Source organism: Bufo bufo, chromosome 3, assembly GCF_905171765.1.
Source record: "Bufo bufo chromosome 3, aBufBuf1.1, whole genome shotgun sequence".
Taxonomy (NCBI): domain Eukaryota; kingdom Metazoa; phylum Chordata; class Amphibia; order Anura; family Bufonidae; genus Bufo; species Bufo bufo.
Window position 1 is genome coordinate 261,515,036 of NC_053391.1, and position 17,664 is coordinate 261,532,699.

Below are 17,664 nucleotides of genomic sequence, written 5' to 3' on the forward strand. Positions count from 1 at the left end.
AGGGGTTATATTCAGTTATTTGAAATACAGCCCAGCCCTTGGCCAAATCTTTATATTGGGCCTAGTGTGGTCAGGCGTGTTGAGATACACCTAATACAGTTTATATTCAGTTATTGAAATACAGCCATTTTGGGCAAACAAATTTAATTGAGGCCTAGTCTGGTTCAGGGCGTGTGAGATACACCCTGTACATACTGTCATTCTATTCTACTATTAATTAAACACCCATTTAGGGGAAGATCCTAAATTAGAGAAATATGAGGAGAGCGTCAAATAAGGGACGTGGCCCAGGTCGTGGTGCTGCTGGTGGAGCTCCTGTTGCAGGGAGAGGACGTGGTCGATCTGTGCCAGCTCAACGCACAAGGAAACCCCTTCCTCAGGTGCGAGTAGGCGACAGAACCTGCAGCGTTATTTGGTCGGGCGTAATGCGGCTCTACGAATGGTGAGGCCTGAACAAGTACAGGCGATAGTAGATTGGGTTGCTGACAGTGGCTCCAGTTCCTTCACATTGTCTCCTATCCAGTCTCCTGCTAAAAGATCAGAGTTGGCATCTGCAGCCCATTTCCATCAGTCTTTCACGTCACCCCCTTGCAAATCAGCCAAGCAGTCTGAGCCCAAGTCATGCAGCAGTCTCTTCTACTTTTTGATGACTCTGTTAGCAGGGTTTCCCAGGGCTATCCACCTAGCCCTGACCCAGAAGTGGAAGAGATTGAGTGCACCGATGCCCAACCACTTATCTTTCAAGATGAGTACATGGGCGGACCATCGCAGCACGTCTCGGATGATGACGAAACACAGGGGCCAACTGCTGGGGTTTTCAAAAGTGTGCAGACCGACTAGGAGGGCAGGGGTGAAGACTGGGTGGAAGATGATGTGGAGGACGATGAGGTTCTCGACCCCACATGGAATCAAGATCATGCGAGTGACCTATGTAGTTTGGAGGAAGAGGCGGTGGTCGCACAGAGCCACCAGAACAGCAGAAGAGGGAGCAGGGTGCAAAAGTGCAGCTGCCGTCCTCTACACAGTACGCCTGCTACTGCCCACCGCAGCAAGGGAACGAGCACACCAAAGCCAGCTCCAAGAAGTTCCCTGGCGTGGCAGTTCTTCAGAAAATGTGCTGATGACAAGACACGAGTGGTTTGCACGCTGTGCAATCAGAGCCTAAAGCGAGGCATAAATGTTCTCAACCTGAGCACAACCTGCATGACCAGGCATGACCAGGCATTGCTAAGCACGAGCTGCAATGGAGTAGACACCTCAAAAACCAAGAAAGGTCTCTGGCTCCTCCTGCTTCCTCTTCTGCTGCAGTCTCGGCCTCTTCATGCACCTCTGGAGTGACAGTGCCACCTGCCATCCCGCAAACAGAGGATCTTCCAGCAACACCACCACCTGGGTCACCAAGCATCTCCACAATGTCCCACAGAAGCGTTCCGCTCTCTATCTCCAAAACACTGGAGAGGAAGAGGAAGTACCCCCCTACCCACCCGCAATCCCTAGCTCTGAATGCCAGCATTTCTAAATTACTGGCATTTGAAATGCTGTCATTCCGTCTGGTGGAGACGGATAGTTTTAAAGGCCTTATGGCGGTGGCTGTCCCACAGTGCGTCGTGCCCAACCGCCACTACTTTTCCAGGTGAGCCATCCCTTCCCTGCACAAGCAAGTAGGGGACAAAATCAGGTGTGCACTGCGCAACGCCATCTGTGGTAAGGTGCACCTCACTACGGATACGTGGACCAGTAAGCACGGTCAGGGACGTTATATCTCCTTAACAGCACACTGGGTAAATGCAGTGGCGGCTGGGCCTGAGGCGGATAGAAGTTTGGCGCATGTCCTTCCACCACTGAGGATTGCAAGGCGCTTCAGTTTGCCTCCTGTTGCTTCCTCCTCCTACTCCGCTTCCTTATGCTCTACCAGCTCCTCATTCTTTCAGTGTAACACCTTTACCACCAACTTCAGCACAGCCAGGGGTAAACGACAGCAGGCAGTTTTAAAACGTATCTGTTTGGGGGACAAGCCCCACATCAAGGAGGAGCTGTGGACGGGCCTTGAACAACAGACCGACTAGCCAGTTTGACGCACATCTCTTGCCTGGCGCATGTGCTGAATTTGGTGGTGCAGAGATTCCTTAAAAATTACCCCGATAGGTCAGAGCTGCTGCATAAAGTGCAGGCCGTCTGTGCGCGCTTTCGGCGTTCTGACCCTTCTGCTGCTCGCCTGTCAGCGCTGCAGCGCAACTTCGGCCTTCCCGCTCACCACCTCATATGCGACGTGCCCACAAGGTGGAACTCCACCTTTAACATGCTGGCCAGACTGTGCGAGCAGCAGCAGGCGATAGTGGAGTTTCAGCTGCAGCACGCATGGGTGAGTTGCTCTGCGGAACAGCACCACTTCACCACCAATGACTGGGCCTCCATGCGAGACCTGTGTTCCTTGTTGCGCTGTTTCGGTACTCCACCAACATGGCCAATGCCGATAACGCCATTCTCAGCATTACTATCCCACTTCTATGCCTCCTTGAAAAAAAACGCTGCTGGCGATGATGGAAGAGGATGTGGCACAGGAGGAGGAGGAGGAAGAGGGATCATTTCGTAGGGTTTCCGGCCAGTGATTCACAAGTGGCTCCGAGGGTGGGTTCCTGCACCCACAAACGGCAGGTACACAATTGTCCAGCCAGGGCACAGTTCTGGAGGATGAGGTGCAGGAGGATATGGAGGAGGAGGAACCATGTTCACAGCAGGGTGGCACCTAGACCAGCTCATGGCCATCACTGGTGCGTTGCTGGGGGGATACAGAGGACAGACGATACACCTCCCACAGAGGACAGCTTTTCGTTGCCTCTGGGCAGACTGGCAGACATGAGCGATTACATGCTGCAGTGTCTCCGCAACGACAGCCAAGTTGCCCACATTCTAACTTGTGCTGATTACTGGGTGGCCACGCTGCTGGATCCCCGTTACAAGGACAACGTACCGTACAAAATTCCCTCACTGGAGCGTGATCGCAAGATGCGCGAGTACAATTGCACGCTGGTAGACGCGTTGCTGGTGGCATTCCCACCTGACAGCGGGGGCACAGTGGAAGCACAAGGCGAATGCAGAGGAAAAGGATGAGGTTGCCAACGCAGCTGGGGTACCGCCAGCACGTCAGAAGGCAGGGTTAGCATGTGGAAAAGCTTTGTCAGCACACCACAACAACCAGCACCACCAGCTGATATGGAACGTCTTAGCAGGAGGCAGCATTTCAGCAACATGGTGGAACAGTATGTGTGCACACACCTACACATACTGAATGACGGGTCTGCCCCCTTCAACTTCTGGGTCTCCAAATTGGGCACATGGCGTGAGCTTGCCCTTTACGCCTTGGAGGTGCTGGCCTGCCCTGCAGCCAGTGTATTATCTGAACGTGTGTTTAGCACGGCAGGGGGCGTTATCACAGACAAGCACAGCTGCCTTTCCACAGCCAATGTGGACAAGCTCACGTTCATTAAAATGAACCAGGCATGGATCCCACAGCACTTGTCCGTACCTTGTGCAGAATAGACTTGTATACCTGCCTTAACCAGCCATTGTTATACTGCAGCACAATTGCTCATTCTTGTATTTTGGATATTTCACACTCTTTTGGAGTGTACCCTAATTAAAAAAAATATAATATTAAAACCAAAAAACAGTGTTGGCTACCTCGTCCTCCTCCACCGCCGATTCCACCTACACCTCTACGTCCACCGCCTCAAACTCCTACTCCATATGGAACTCCACCTCACAAATCTTTTCACTTAAATTTTTTTATTTGTACGTATTTAATTTTATGTCATTTCACTACATTGTCAGTTACATCTTCTCGTGAAATTCACCAATTTTTGGTTATGATGTGCCACTGCTATACCTTTTAGACCGGTAAAAAAAAAAAAAAAAAAAAAAAATTGTCTGTTACATTTTCGGGTGAAATTCACAAATTTTTGGGTGTAAGGTATATTACACCAAAAAACTCGTGAATTTCACCCGAAAATGTAACAGACAATTTATTTTTTTTTTTTACCGGTCTAATAGGTATAGCAGTGGTACATCACAACCAAAAATTGGTGAATTTCACCAGAAAATGTAACTGACAAACTTTACTACCTAGTTGACAGCTTAATAAATTTCAATAATTTTGCCTTTTACATTTTCGGGTGACAATAAACAATTTTTTTCTCTCATAGAATAAATTTCTGTAATTTTTCTGTTACATTCTTGGGTTGACATTTTACAATTTTAGAAGTGAATAATCTCCTGCTCTGCATAGGTGACAGGGAATAAAATTTCAGAAATTCTTTAATTGATGCGCGCCACCTCCTTTCATTCAATGCTGAAACTTGAACAAGTTGTACAACATTTGCGCTTCAATAATTTTGTCCCACATTTGCGCTTTACTCATTTACCCCACATTTGCGCTTCAATAATTTGTCCCACATTTCAGCTTTACTAATTTGGACAACATTTGTGCTTCAATATTTTTTTCCACATATGCGCTTCTGTAATTTGTGCAACATTTGCACCTCAATAACTTTTCCCATATTTGCGCTCGATCCCCCAAAAAAATTATAAAATGTATCCTCCCTTGCATGTGGTCTCTCTTTCTCACGCTCCCTCTCCGGCATGGAACCCTGATTCCCGCCACCCGTGATCACCATGGTAGGCACATAAAAGAACATCGAAGGTTGATAGAGCAGATATCCAAATGGATCGTGGACGTCACAGGGACGTGCGATCAGGCAGAAGTTATCTAGAGTCGGGGACGTGCGACATGGTGGGGCAGTAAGTGTGCACACGCCTACAAGAACTGACTGACAGGGGTCAGCCCCTGCAACTTCTGGGTCTCCAAATTGGGCACATGGCCTGAGCTTGCCCTTTACCCCTTGGAGGTGCTGGCCTGCCCTGCAGCCAGTGTATTGTCTGAACGTGTGTTTAGCACGACTGGAGGGTTATATTTCCAAATGTTTTGGGGTGTACCCTAATTTAAAAGAATTTAAATAAATTTAAACCCAAAAAGCAGTGTAGGCTACCTCCTCAACCGCCACTTCCACCTACACCGCCACATCCACCGACTCCTCAACCTCCTACTCCATTCGGACCTCGCCCTCCTAGATCAAGATTATTATTTTTTATTTTTATGTATTTTATGTTATTTAAAGTCATTTCCCTATCCACATTTGTTTGCAGAGCACTTGCCATGCTCTTAATCACATTTTTATGCCATTTGCAGTCCTCTAGCCCTTTCCATGACATTTTTACACCCACTTTAGTGTTCAAAATTTCGGGTCCCCATTGACTTCAATGGGGTTCGGGTTCGGGGTCAAGTTCGGGTCCCGAGCTCAAATTTTTTTGTGAAGTTCGGCCAAACCCGTCGAACATCCAGGTGTCTGCTCAACTCTACTCACTTACCTGCCGAAGCCTCCACAACTGGAACCCGTGCATCAGTACAGGAGCCCGAACACACAGCAGGTCACAGTACAAACAACCACACAGGAATCCAGCATACCCCCCATGCTCACACAGTGCATGGCAGCCCCAAGCAGCGCTGCAAATGGGCTTCAACATACAGGGCAAACGTCAAACATACATGTAGGGACAAACACCAACAACAGCCCAGACATGGAATGACCATGAAGATGTACAACACACCCTGAACATACACCCACACCTAACAAATAACAAGTGAGGTAGGGAACCACGAGCAAACATAGGGAAAGACAATGTATGTCCAATAAGGTGGCCATCAAGGACTGGGCAGAATCACCCAGGCAAGGAGCAAAGCTCCATCACCAAACAAGGCTGTAGAACCACTGCCCCCAGCCTGCAAACCACTGGTATATAACTAGCTTGCGGCCACACCCAGGACACACCATAATCCCCACTAGCTAGAAGATTAACCCCTAGCACACTAAACAGCAGGGAGGCACACCTAAAAGGGGAATTGCACGTGCAAACCAAAATCTACACGTTGCCACCAGCAACGAGTCTGCACGGCAACCGCGTCACAGTCAAACAACAATATGACCATGACAGATATCTAAGGAATGAAAAGACCCTGAAATAAGAGCCCCTATAATGAAGAGAAAATATCCGTTTTCGGATTCTGACTCCAAAACTTGATGCACCAGTGGCAAGGATTTCCAAGAAATCCTCCCTCCCATTTTAGGACATGGGGTTACTTCGTGACCCGATGGATAAAAAATTTAAAAACTTGCTCAAGAAGGCCTGGGAGACATATTCTGCTATGTTCAGACTGAATATTTCATTTATCTGCACTGCTAGATCTCTGTCAGTATGGATTAGCCAGTTAGAAGACCATCTGGCAGCAGGAACCCCTAGAGAAGAGATTCTAGCTTCATTACCAATGCTCAAACAAGCCTCAAATTTTCATCAGATTACCAGGAAATTGGGAGTTCCAATCCTGGATTTATTCGTTAATCGGATGAACAGGAGGGTAGAAATGTTTTGTTCCTTGTCTCCCTTGATGGTCCAGAAATATTAGATGCCATATCCCACCCTTGGCCAAGGGGTCTGTTGTATGCATTGCCCCCGTTAGCTTGATTCCGAGATCCTGATAAAAGTAGCAGAAGAAGACGCACAAGTCATCATGATCGCTCCCTTTTGGCCCAAAAGGGCCTAGTTTCCCCTCTTGCTCAATTTGTCTGTGGGATTATCCTGGACTCTTCCTGTGTTTCCAGGCCTCCTTCAGCAGGGGCCAGTATTCCATCCGGGGGTCTCACAACTAAAGTTGATGGCCTGGAAATTGAACGCCAAAATCTGAGGAAGAAGGGGCTCTCTGGCCCTGTAAATCTCCACCTTATTAAAAAGCAGGAAAATTATTACTTCTAAAATTTATCTTAGAACATGTAACGCTTTCTTCTCATTCTCCAGTGACAAGATCCAGCAAAATTCCTTGGATAATATCCCTGTCATTCTGGATTTCCTGCAAGCACGTTTGGACAAGAATCTTAAACCCTGCACTCTTAAGGTACAGGTCTTGGCCTTCACAGTCTTTATTGACACTAAATTATCAGACCATCCTCTGATCAGAAGGTTAATCAAGTGAGCAATCAGAGACTCCCCCAGTTTACGCTCTACCATCCAATCCAACCATGGGACTTGAACCTAGTCTTTTCAGTACTGATGGAGGCCCTGTTTGAGGCCATTGAATATATCTCCCTCAAGCTCCTGACTTTCAAAACCACTTTACTTCTAGCCATAACATCTGCAAGAAGGGAGGGGGAAATTCAGGCTTTCTCTTGCCATCCTCCGTATCTAAGGATCCTAGATGACAAGGATATTCTTAAAACATTGTCCATCCTTTCTCCCGAAGGTGGTATCCAGATTTCACTGTAATGAATAGATTGTTTTACCATCCTTCCGCCAGTCACCTTTAACGTACTTAGAGAGAAAATTCAATAACCTCGATGTGAGGAGCTGTGTGCTGGCTTACCTAAAGATCTGGGAGAAAATTAGGAAATCAGACCATCTCTTTCTTCAATCTCAAGAACCCAATAAAGGTCGGGCAGCCGGCAAGGCCACCATTGCAAGATGGATAAAGCAGACAATTGCCTTTTGTTATGCTCAAAGGAACCTAGATCCTCCAAAGGGTCCCAAGGTACACTCAACACGGGCTGTGTCGACCTCTTGGGCAGAAAATGCTGCTATTTCGATTGAATAGATCTGTAGAGCAGCTGCTTGGGCAAACCCAATGACTTTTTTCAACCACTATAAGTTAAATGTAGGGTTGAGCGAACCCGAACTGCAAAGTTTGGTTTCGTACTGAACTTTAGGATTTTTGGACCCCGGACCTGAACATTTCAGTAAAGGTTCGGGTTCGGTGTTCGGCGATTTCTTTGGGCTTTTTGAAAGACTGCAGAGCAGCCAATCAACAAGCGTTTAACTCTGTGCCCTTAGAAGCCATCACAGCCATGCCTACTAATGGCATGGCTGTGATTGGCCAGTGCAGCATGTGACCAAGCCTCTATATAAGCTCGAGTCACGTAGCGCTGCACGTCACTCTGCAGTTACTAGTGTAGGGAGAGGATGCTGCTGCTGTGAGGGAAAGAATAGGAAAGAAACTTCAATCAGAACTGCAGTTGAACTCAGCGATCTACATAGATTTAGTTGTGTGGGTGCAGTGCACAATCTTTTTACCCTGCCCTGAGCCCAGTGACAGAGAAAAAAAACTTTTATCCGGTTTTAAAAAACACCCATTTAGGGCAAAATACTTAATTTGCGGCCTTGTCTGCATCTGTCAGTGTGAGATACACGCTTTAGATACTGCTGTGCTATTCTGGTATAAAAAAACACCCAAAATACTTAATTTGCGGCCTTGTCTGCATTCTGGTAATAAAAAAAACACACATTTAGGGCAAAAATCTTAATTTTGCAGCCTTCGCTGCATCTGCCACTGTGAGATACACCCTTTACATACTGTTGTTCTATTCTGTGTAAGGGGTCGTCTTTTAATTCAGGGGTTATTCTCACAGACTTCTTCCAAAGGCTTTAGGGTCCAAACAGTGCATTTATTTGGCAGTCTTCATGCACAAACAGCAACCAAATCAAATCCTCAACCGTCTGGCCACTGACGAAACAGTATAGTCCCTCTCTAGCAGAATTCGGGTCTACCACCCAGCTCACCAAAATACTGCTGTGCTTACCCCACACAGGGGCAGAGGGTCCCAGCTCCCACAGGCTTTAGCACAGCCTGCTCCTTCCTCAGACTAGGAGCCCCACCCAAGTCCAGCAACAGGATTAAATAGCATCCCTGGACTAGCATCCCTGGACATGGGCATATTCTTAAATACCGGAGTGGAGCATGGGGAACAGGCACCCACCCAACACATTGCCTGTTCCCAGTAAAAGCCCGCCCTGGACTAGCTGGAGACAGCTAAGCTAAGTAGCTTGGTGTCCACCAACTAGCTTAGTGGCCACCTATATCTAGGGCCTTTATTCCACCAAGGCCGGGCCCCTTGGTGACACACTCCTGGTGCAAACAACACCCCCTTTTCATGCTTTGCCGGGACTTTTCTGTTCTCACCCAAGCTCCTCTGGGTGAGATACACCCTTTCAATGGCCGTCATGTGGTCCTCTGGCAGCTCTATTGCCACATCTGCTATTAAAAAATCACCCATTTAGGGCAAAAATCTTAATTTTGCAGCCTTCGCTGCATCTGTCATTGTGAGATACACTCTTTACTTACTGCTGTGCTATTCTGGTATTAAAAAAACACCCATTTGGGGCAAGAATCTTAATTTGTGGCCTTGTCTGCATTTGTACGTGTGAGATACACCCTTTAGATACTGTTGTTCTATTCTGCTATTAAAAAAACACCTATTTAGGGCAAAAAACTTAATTTTACAGCCTTTGCTGGGCAAGATCCTAAATTTGAGAAATATGAGGAGAGCATCAAATAAGGGACGTGGCCCCAGTCGTGGTGCTGCTGGTGGAGCTCCTGTTGCAGGGAGAGGACGTGGTCGATCTGTGCCAGCTACACGCACAAGTGAAACACCTTCCTCAGGTGCGAGTAGGAGACAGAACCTTCAGAAGTATTTGGTCGGGCCTAATGCGGCTCTACGAATGGTGAGGCCAAAACAAGTACAGGCGATAGTAGATTGGCTTGCTGACAGTGCCTCCAGTTCCTTCACATTGTCTCCCACCCAGTCTCCTGCTGAAAGATCTGAATTGGCACCTGCAGCCGATGTCCATCAGTCTTTCACCTCACCCCCTTGCAAATCAGCCAAGCAGTCTGAGCCCCAAGTCATGCAGCAGTCTCTTCTGCTTTTTATGACTCTGTTAGCAGGGTTTCCCAGGGCCATCCAACTAGCCCTGCCCCAGAAGTGGAAGAGATTGAGTGCACTGATGCCCAACCACTTATGTTTCAAGATGAGTACATGGGAGGACCATCGCAGCACGTCTCGGATGATGACGAAACACAGGTGCCAACTGCTGTGGTTTTCGAAAGTGTGCAGACCGACTAGGAGGGCAGGGGTGAAGACTGGGCGGAAGATGATGTGGGGGACGATGAGGTCCTCGACCCCACATGGAATCAAGGTCATGCGAGTGACCTTTGTAGTTTGGAGGAAGAGGCGGTGGTCGCACAGAGCCACCAGCACAGCAGAAGAGGGAGCAGGGTGCAAAAGCAAAGCAGCCGTCCCCTAGACAATACGCCTGCTACTGCCCACCGCAGCAAGGGACCGAGCACACCAGAGCCAGCTCCAAGAAGTTCCCTGGCGTGGCAGTCCTTCAGAAAATGTGCTGATGACAAGAGACGAGTGGTTTGCACGCTGTGCAATCAGAGCCTGAAGCGAGGCATAAACGTTCTCAACCTGAGCACAACCTGCATGACCAGGCATCTAAATGCAAAGCACGAGCTGCAGTTGAGTAGACACCTCAAAAACCAAGAAAGGTCTCTGGCTCCTCCTGCTTCCTTTTCTGCTGCAGTCTCGGCCTCTTCATCCACCTCTGGAGTGACAGTGCCACCTGCTACCCTGCAAACAGAGGATCTGCCAGCAACACCACCATCTGGGTCACCAAGCATCTCCACAATGTCCCACGGAAGCGTTCAGGTCTCCATCTCCCAAACTAGAGCGGAATAGGAAGTACCCCCCTACCAACCAGCAATCACTGGCCCTGAATGCCAGCATTTCAAAATTACTGGCTTTGAAATGCTGTCATTCTGTCTGGTGGAGACAGAGAGTTTTAAAAGCCTTATGGCGGTGGCTGTCCCACAGTGCGTCGTGCACAGCTGCCACTACTTTTCCAGGCGTGCTATCCCTTCCCTGCACAACCAGGTGGGGGACAAAATCAGGTGTGCACTGCGCAATGCCATCTGTGGCAAGGTGCACCTCACTACGGATACGTGGACCAGTAAGCATGGTCAGGGACATTATAACTTCATAACAGCACACTGGGTAAATGCAGTGGCGGCTGGGCCTGAGGCGGATAACATTTTCCCGCATGTCCTTCCACCACCGAGGATTGCAGGGCGCTTCAGTTTGCCTCCTCTTGCTTCCTCCTCCTACTACGCTTCCTCATCCTCTACCAGCCCCTCATCCGGTCAGCATAACACCTTCACCACCAACTTCAGCACAGCCAGGGGTAAACGACAGCAGGCAGTTTTAAAACTTATCTGTTTGGGGGACAAACCCCACACCGCGGAGGAGCTGTGGACGGGCCTTGAACAACAGACCGATAAGTGGATGGTGCCAGTCAGCCTCAAGCCTGGTGGTGTGTGATAATGGGAGAAATCTCGTAGCAGCTCTAGGACTAGCCGGTTTGACGCACATCCCTTGCCTGGCGCATGTGCTGAATTTGGTGGTGCAGAGATTCCTTAAAAATTACACCGATATGTCAGAGCTGCTGCATAAAATGCGGGCCGTCTGTGTGCGCTTTCGGCGTTCTCACACTGCTGCTGCTCGCCTGCCAGCGCTGCAGTGTAACTTCAGCCTTCCCGCTCACCGCCTCATATGCGACGTGCCCACAAGGTGGAACTCCACCTTGCACATGCTGGCCAGACTGTGTGAGCAGCAGCAGGCGATAGTGGAGTTTCAGCTGCAGGGTGAGTCGCTCGGCGGAACAGCACCACTTCACCACCAATGACTGGGCCTCCATGCGAGACCTGTGTTCCTTGTTGCGCTGTTTAGAGTACTCCACCAACATGGCCAGTGCCGATAACTCCTTTCTCAGCGTTACTATCTCACTTCTATTCCTCCTTGAAAAAATGCTGCTGGCGATGATGGAAGAGGATGTGGCACAGGAGGAGGAGGAGGAGGAGGAAGAGAGATCATTTCATAGGGTTTCCGGCCAGTCATTCACAAGTGGCTCTGAGGGTGGGTTCCTGCACCCACAAACGCCAGGTACACAATTGTCCAGCCAGGGCACAGTTCTGGAGGATGAGGAGGTGGAGGATGAGGAGGAGATGGAGGAGGAGGAACAATGTTCACAGCAGGGTGGCACCCAGACCAGCTCATGGCCATCACTGGTGTGTTACTGGGGGGATACAGAGGACACAGACGATACACCTCCCACAATGGACAGCTTTTTGTTGCCTCTGGGCAGCCTGGCACACATGAGCGATTACATTGTGCAGTGTCTCCGCAACGATGGCGAGTTGCCCACATTCTAACTTGTGCTGATTACTCAGTGGCCACGCTGCTGGATCCCCGTTACAAGGACAACGTACCATCATTAATTCCCTCACTGGAGCGTGATCGTAAGATGCGCAAGTACAAGCACACGCTGGTTGCATTCCCACCTGACAGGGGCACAGTGGAAGCACAAGTCAAATGCAGAGGAAGAGGTCGCCAACGCAACTGGGGCACCGCCAGCACCTCAGAAGGCAGGGTTAGCATGGCCGAAATGTGGAAAAGCTTTGTCAGCACGCCACAACAACCAGCACCACCAGCTGATATGGAACGTCTTAGCAGGAGGCAGCATTTCACCCCACCATGGTGGAGCAGTATGTGTGCACACGCCTACACATACTAAATGAAGGGTCTGCCCCTTTGAACTTCTGGTCTCCAAATTGGGCACATGGCCTGAGCTTGCACTTTACGCCTTGGAGGTGCTGGCCTGCCCTGCAGCCAGTGTATTATATGAACGTGTGTTCAGCACGGCAGGGGGCGTTATCACAGACAAGCGCAGCCGTCTGTCCACAGCTAATGTGGACAAGCTCACGTTCATTAAAATGAACCAGGCATGGATCCCACAGGACTTGTCCGTACCTTGTGCAGAATAGACATGTATACCGACCTTAACCAGCCATTGTTATACTACAGCGCAATTGCTCTTTCTTGTATTTTTGATATTTCACACTATCTTGGAGTATACCCTAATTAAAAATAAAATTAAAACCAAAAACCAGTGTTGGCTATCTCGTCCTCCTCCACCGCTGCTTCCACCTACACCACTACGTCCACCGCCTCCTCAAACTCCTACTCCATATGAACCTCCACCTCATAAATCATTATTTTATTTTTTTTTGTAAGTATTTTATTTTATTTTATGTCATTTCACTAATTTGTCTGTTAAATTTTCTGGTGAAATTTACCAATTTTTGGGTGTGATACACCACTGCTCTACCTAGTAGACAGGTTAAAAAAATTCACTAATTTGTCTGTTACATTTTAGGGTGAAATTCACCAATTTTTGGGTGTGATATACCACTGCTATACCCAGTAGACAGTTTAAAAAAAATCACTAATTTGTCTGTTACATTTTCGGGTGAAAGCAATTTTTGGGTGTGATATACCCCTGCTCTACCTAGTTGACAGCTTAATACATTTCACTAATTTTTCTATTACATTTTTGGGTGACATTCAACAGTTTTTGGCTGTGATAGACCCCTGCTCTACCTAGTAGACAGGTTAATACATTTCACAAATTTTTCTGTTACATTCTTGGGTAAACATTTTTGCCGTGAATAATCCCCTGCTCTGCATAGGTGACAGGGACTAAAATTTCTGAAATTCATTTTTAATTGGCCCTTTCATTCGATCTTTCTGCTTTAATAACTTGTCCCACATTTCCGCTTTATCCCATTGCAGCCATTGACCTCCCTTGGATGAGGTCTCCCTTTCTCACGCTCCCTCTCCGGCGTGGAACCCTGATTCGCCGATAACCGTGATCAACATGGTAGGCTCAGAAAAGAACATCGAAAGTTGATAGAGAAGATATCCAAATGGATGGTAGACGTCACAGGGACGTGCGATCAGGCAGAAGTTATCTAGAGTCAACAAAGCGGCAGCAGGGCCTCTTCTGGCTAACGTTTCCAAATCCAAAATACCTTAGTGACATTCCCTATAATTTTTTATTAATCATTTCAATAACAGGGCATCTTAAGAGTCCTGTATTGTAATTAATCGTCACTACCTCCCCGAGTCAGGAGTGGGTAATTGCTGCATGCCCCCTCCTTTCCTTCAATTCTTCCGTTTTAATAGCTTCTCCCACATTTCCGCTCGATCACAATTCAATTTCATTCATTGATCTCCCTTGGATGTGGTCTTTCTTTCTCACGCTCCCTCTCTGGCCTGGAACCCTGATTCACCTCTAAGCGTGATCAACATGGTAGGCGCATAAAAGAACATCGAAAGTTGATAGAGCAGATATCCAATTGGATCGTGAACATCACAAGGACGTGCAACATGGTGGGGCAATATGTTTTCACACGCCTACACGAACTGACTGATGGTTCTGCCCCCTGCAACTTTTGGGTCTCCAAATTGGGCACATGGCCTGAGCTTGCCCTTTACGCCTTAGGGGTGCTGGCCTGCCCTGAAGCCATTGTATTGTCTGAACGTGTGTTTTGCACGACTGGAGGGGGTTATTGCAGGTTATATTTTCCAATGTTTGGGGTGTACCCTATTTTAAAAAAATAAAAATTAATTTAAAACCAAAAAGCAGTGTAGGCTACCTTTTCCTCCTCCACCGCCACATCCACCGCCTCCTCAACCTTCTACTCCATATGGAACTCGTCCTCCTAGATCAAGATTATTATTCTTTATTTTTGCGTATTTTATGTTATTTAAAGTAATTTCCTTATCCAAATTTGTTTGCAGAGCACTTGCCATGCAATTAACCACATTTTGATGCCATTTGCAGCCCTCTAGCCCTTTCCATGACATGTTTACAGCCATTTTAGTGCTCAAAAGTTTAGGTCCCCATTGACTTCAATGGGGTTCGGGTTCGGGGTCAAGTTCGGGTTAAGTTCGGGTCCCGAACTCGTTTGGCCAAACCCGTCGAACCCGAACCTCCAGGTGTCCGCTCAACTCTAGTTAAATGTCATCCTTAACCAAGATTTGTCATTTGGGCACAGAATTCTTTCTGCAGTAGTCCCACCCTAATTGAGTTCTCTGTTAATCCTCCTGTCAGTAGTAGATCAAATGTTCGCTAACCGCAAGTTCGCGGCGGGCCCCATTCACATACTAGAGGAGGATCAATGACAAAAATTCCAACACAAAATATGTATCTTAATCAGGGGACATTTTTATGTGTCTTAAAGGAAAATTCTCTGAAATGTGCCCTGTTGGAGCCTAGAAATTTTTTATTTTAGGCCACCAGAGTACAGGCCTTAAAAATTAGGCATACATCTGACATAAAATTAATTCTAATTATGTGGCTCGAGGTACATTATGTGGTCAATGGACAAAAATTTTACTGTAGGCCACTGGACTACAGGCCCCAAACATTAGGCATTCACCGGACAGTAAAAATCAAGTGATTATGTGGCCGGAGGTATATTACATGGTCAATGGATATCAATTTTACTGCAGGCCAAATTGAGCAGGGTTAGCCACTGATTGGCCTGTGACTGCAAAGCTGAAAGGAGTGTAGGACCTGTGTGGCTCTTGGCTTCCAGGCACAACAGCCGCAGCACAGCATGACAACGTCTCACCTTGCACGTCGAATAGGTTCTGGGGAGCTTGGGGGGGGGCGCAGTGGAAGAGGCGGTAGCAGTGGAAAAGGAGGAGTTAGCTGAGGAGGAGACAGAGGATGGAGTAGGTGGAGGAGAAGAAGAGGCAGGCCTGCATGCAATCCATGGCGGTAAAACCAAATCCACAAGGGTGCCATGGGTTGCATGCTTGACAGCCGACAGAAGGTTCACCCAGTGGGCAATAAAAGTTATGTACCCTCCCTGCCCATATTTGCTAGACCAGGTGTCTGTGGTCAGATGTATCTTGGCACCGACACTGTGTGCCAGAGATATAGAAACTTGCCGCTGAACGTGGCCATATAGCTCTGGTATGCCCTTCTGGGAGAAATATTTCATTATGGGGACCTTCCATTGCAATGTGCCAACGGCCACAAATCTTCTAAAAGACCTCTGAGTCCACCAGTTTATATGACAGTAGTTGGCGGGCTAGCAGTTCCGTCAAGCCAGCAGTCAGCCGTTGGGCAAGAGGGTTATCCGGCATCATCTTTTTATGCTCGAAAATCATTTGCAAGGTGAACTCGACGACGGCACGGTGGAAGGTGGGGTGGAGGAGAAATGAGAGGAGAAGGAGAAGAGGCAGGATGTGGAGCGCCGGGAGTGTGGCTTTGTGGTTTCTGACAGAGTTGCTCCCACTGTGCTCAGTGATGGGAAGCCAAATGCCTTCTTACGGCGGTCATCCCCAGGTGAGTGTTGGGCTCACCGCGACTTATGCGTTGACAGCACAGGCTGCAGTTGGCAACACTATTGTTAGCAGCGGACACGTTAAAAAAAGCCCTCACTGTGCAGCCATGTGCCGGCATCCTGGGAGCGCCAGATGTGACTGTGTATGGTGGCTGGCTCGTTCCAGATACATTTGCTGTGTACTTTTTGCCTCCTGTGCACCGTAAGTTTTGCCTTCTTCTCCTTCTCCTCCCTATCTGCTGCTTCGTCTCTCCCTCTGAACTCCCCTCCTCTTCCTCTCTTGTGGGCACCCACGTGACGTCCATTGTCACGTCATCATCGTCATTTTCATCACTAGTGATGAGCGGCAGGGGTCATATTCGAATTCGCGATATTTCGTGAATATTTCGTAGAATATTCGTTGAATATTTGCAAATTCGAATATTCGTTATTAGTAGTGTTGATTGCGAATTTTCGTAATATGCATTTTCGTAATGAGAATTTTCATGATGTAAATTTTTGTATAGAGAATAAGTGAGATCGTGAAAACTCAGATCCGATGGTATATTCTAACCCCCAGGCGTTCCCATGGTGACGGAGACGCTTGTCGGGGAGAAGTATGCTAAAGTGGAACCACTACAGATAAAATAAAAAAAAGACAAATATTCTAGAAAACGAATATATTTGTTTTTTAGAATATTCGTAATATTAAAAACAAGAATATATAGCAATATAGCAAATATTCAAAAAAATAAACAAATATAGAGCAATTTAGCTAATATAGTGCTATAATCTTCTTTGTCTAAGGCCTCTTTCACACGGGCGTCATGTTTTTTGCCCGGATAAGATGCGGGTGCGTTGCGGGAAAATGTGCAATTTTTTCCGCGCAAGTGCAAAACATTGTAATGCGTTTTGCAAACGCGTGAGAAAAATCGGCATGTTTGGTACCCAGACCCGAACTTCTTCACAGAAGTTCAGGTTTGGGTTAGGTGTTCTGTAGATTGTATTATTTTCCCTTATAACATGGTTATAAGGGAAAAAAATAGCATTCTTAATACAGAATGCATAGTACAATAGGGCTGGAGGGGTTAAAAAAATAATAATAATAATTTAACTCACCTTAATCCACTTGATCGCGCAGCCGGCATCTTTTCTGTCTTCTTCTTTGCTGTGAACAGGAATAGGACCTGTGATGACGTCACTGCGCTCAGCACATGGTCCATCACATGATCCATCACCATGGTAAAAAAAAGATCATGTGATGAAACCATGTGATGAGCGCAGTGACGTCATCACAGGTCCTATTCCTGTATTAAGAATGCTATTATTTTCCCTTATAACCATGTTATAAGGGAAAATAATAATGATCGGGTCCCCATGCCGATCGTCTCCTAGCAACCGTGCGTGAAAATCGCACTGCATCCGCACTTGCTTGTGGATGCTTGCGATTTTCACGCAGCCCTATTCATTTCTATGGGGCCTGCGTTGCGTGATAAACGCACAATATAGAGCATGCTGCGATTTTCACGCAACGCACAAGTGATGCGTGAAAA

At 47.5% G+C, this 17,664-nt stretch overlaps 1 protein-coding gene across 1 annotated transcript in view; it reads left to right on the forward strand.

Moving 5' to 3' along the window:
- Nucleotides 1–5,645: 5,645 nt before the first annotated feature.
- Nucleotides 5,646–17,664, forward strand: part of LOC120993735 (opticin-like) — a 246,607-nt gene continuing 234,588 nt past the window's right edge. Inside the window, exons 1-3 of the mRNA XM_040422207.1 lie at nt 5,646–5,653; nt 6,907–7,003; nt 7,403–7,535. Of these exons, the coding sequence (XP_040278141.1) occupies nt 5,646–5,653; nt 6,907–7,003; nt 7,403–7,535 (238 nt within the window). The remainder of the gene's footprint in view (nt 5,654–6,906; nt 7,004–7,402; nt 7,536–17,664) is intronic.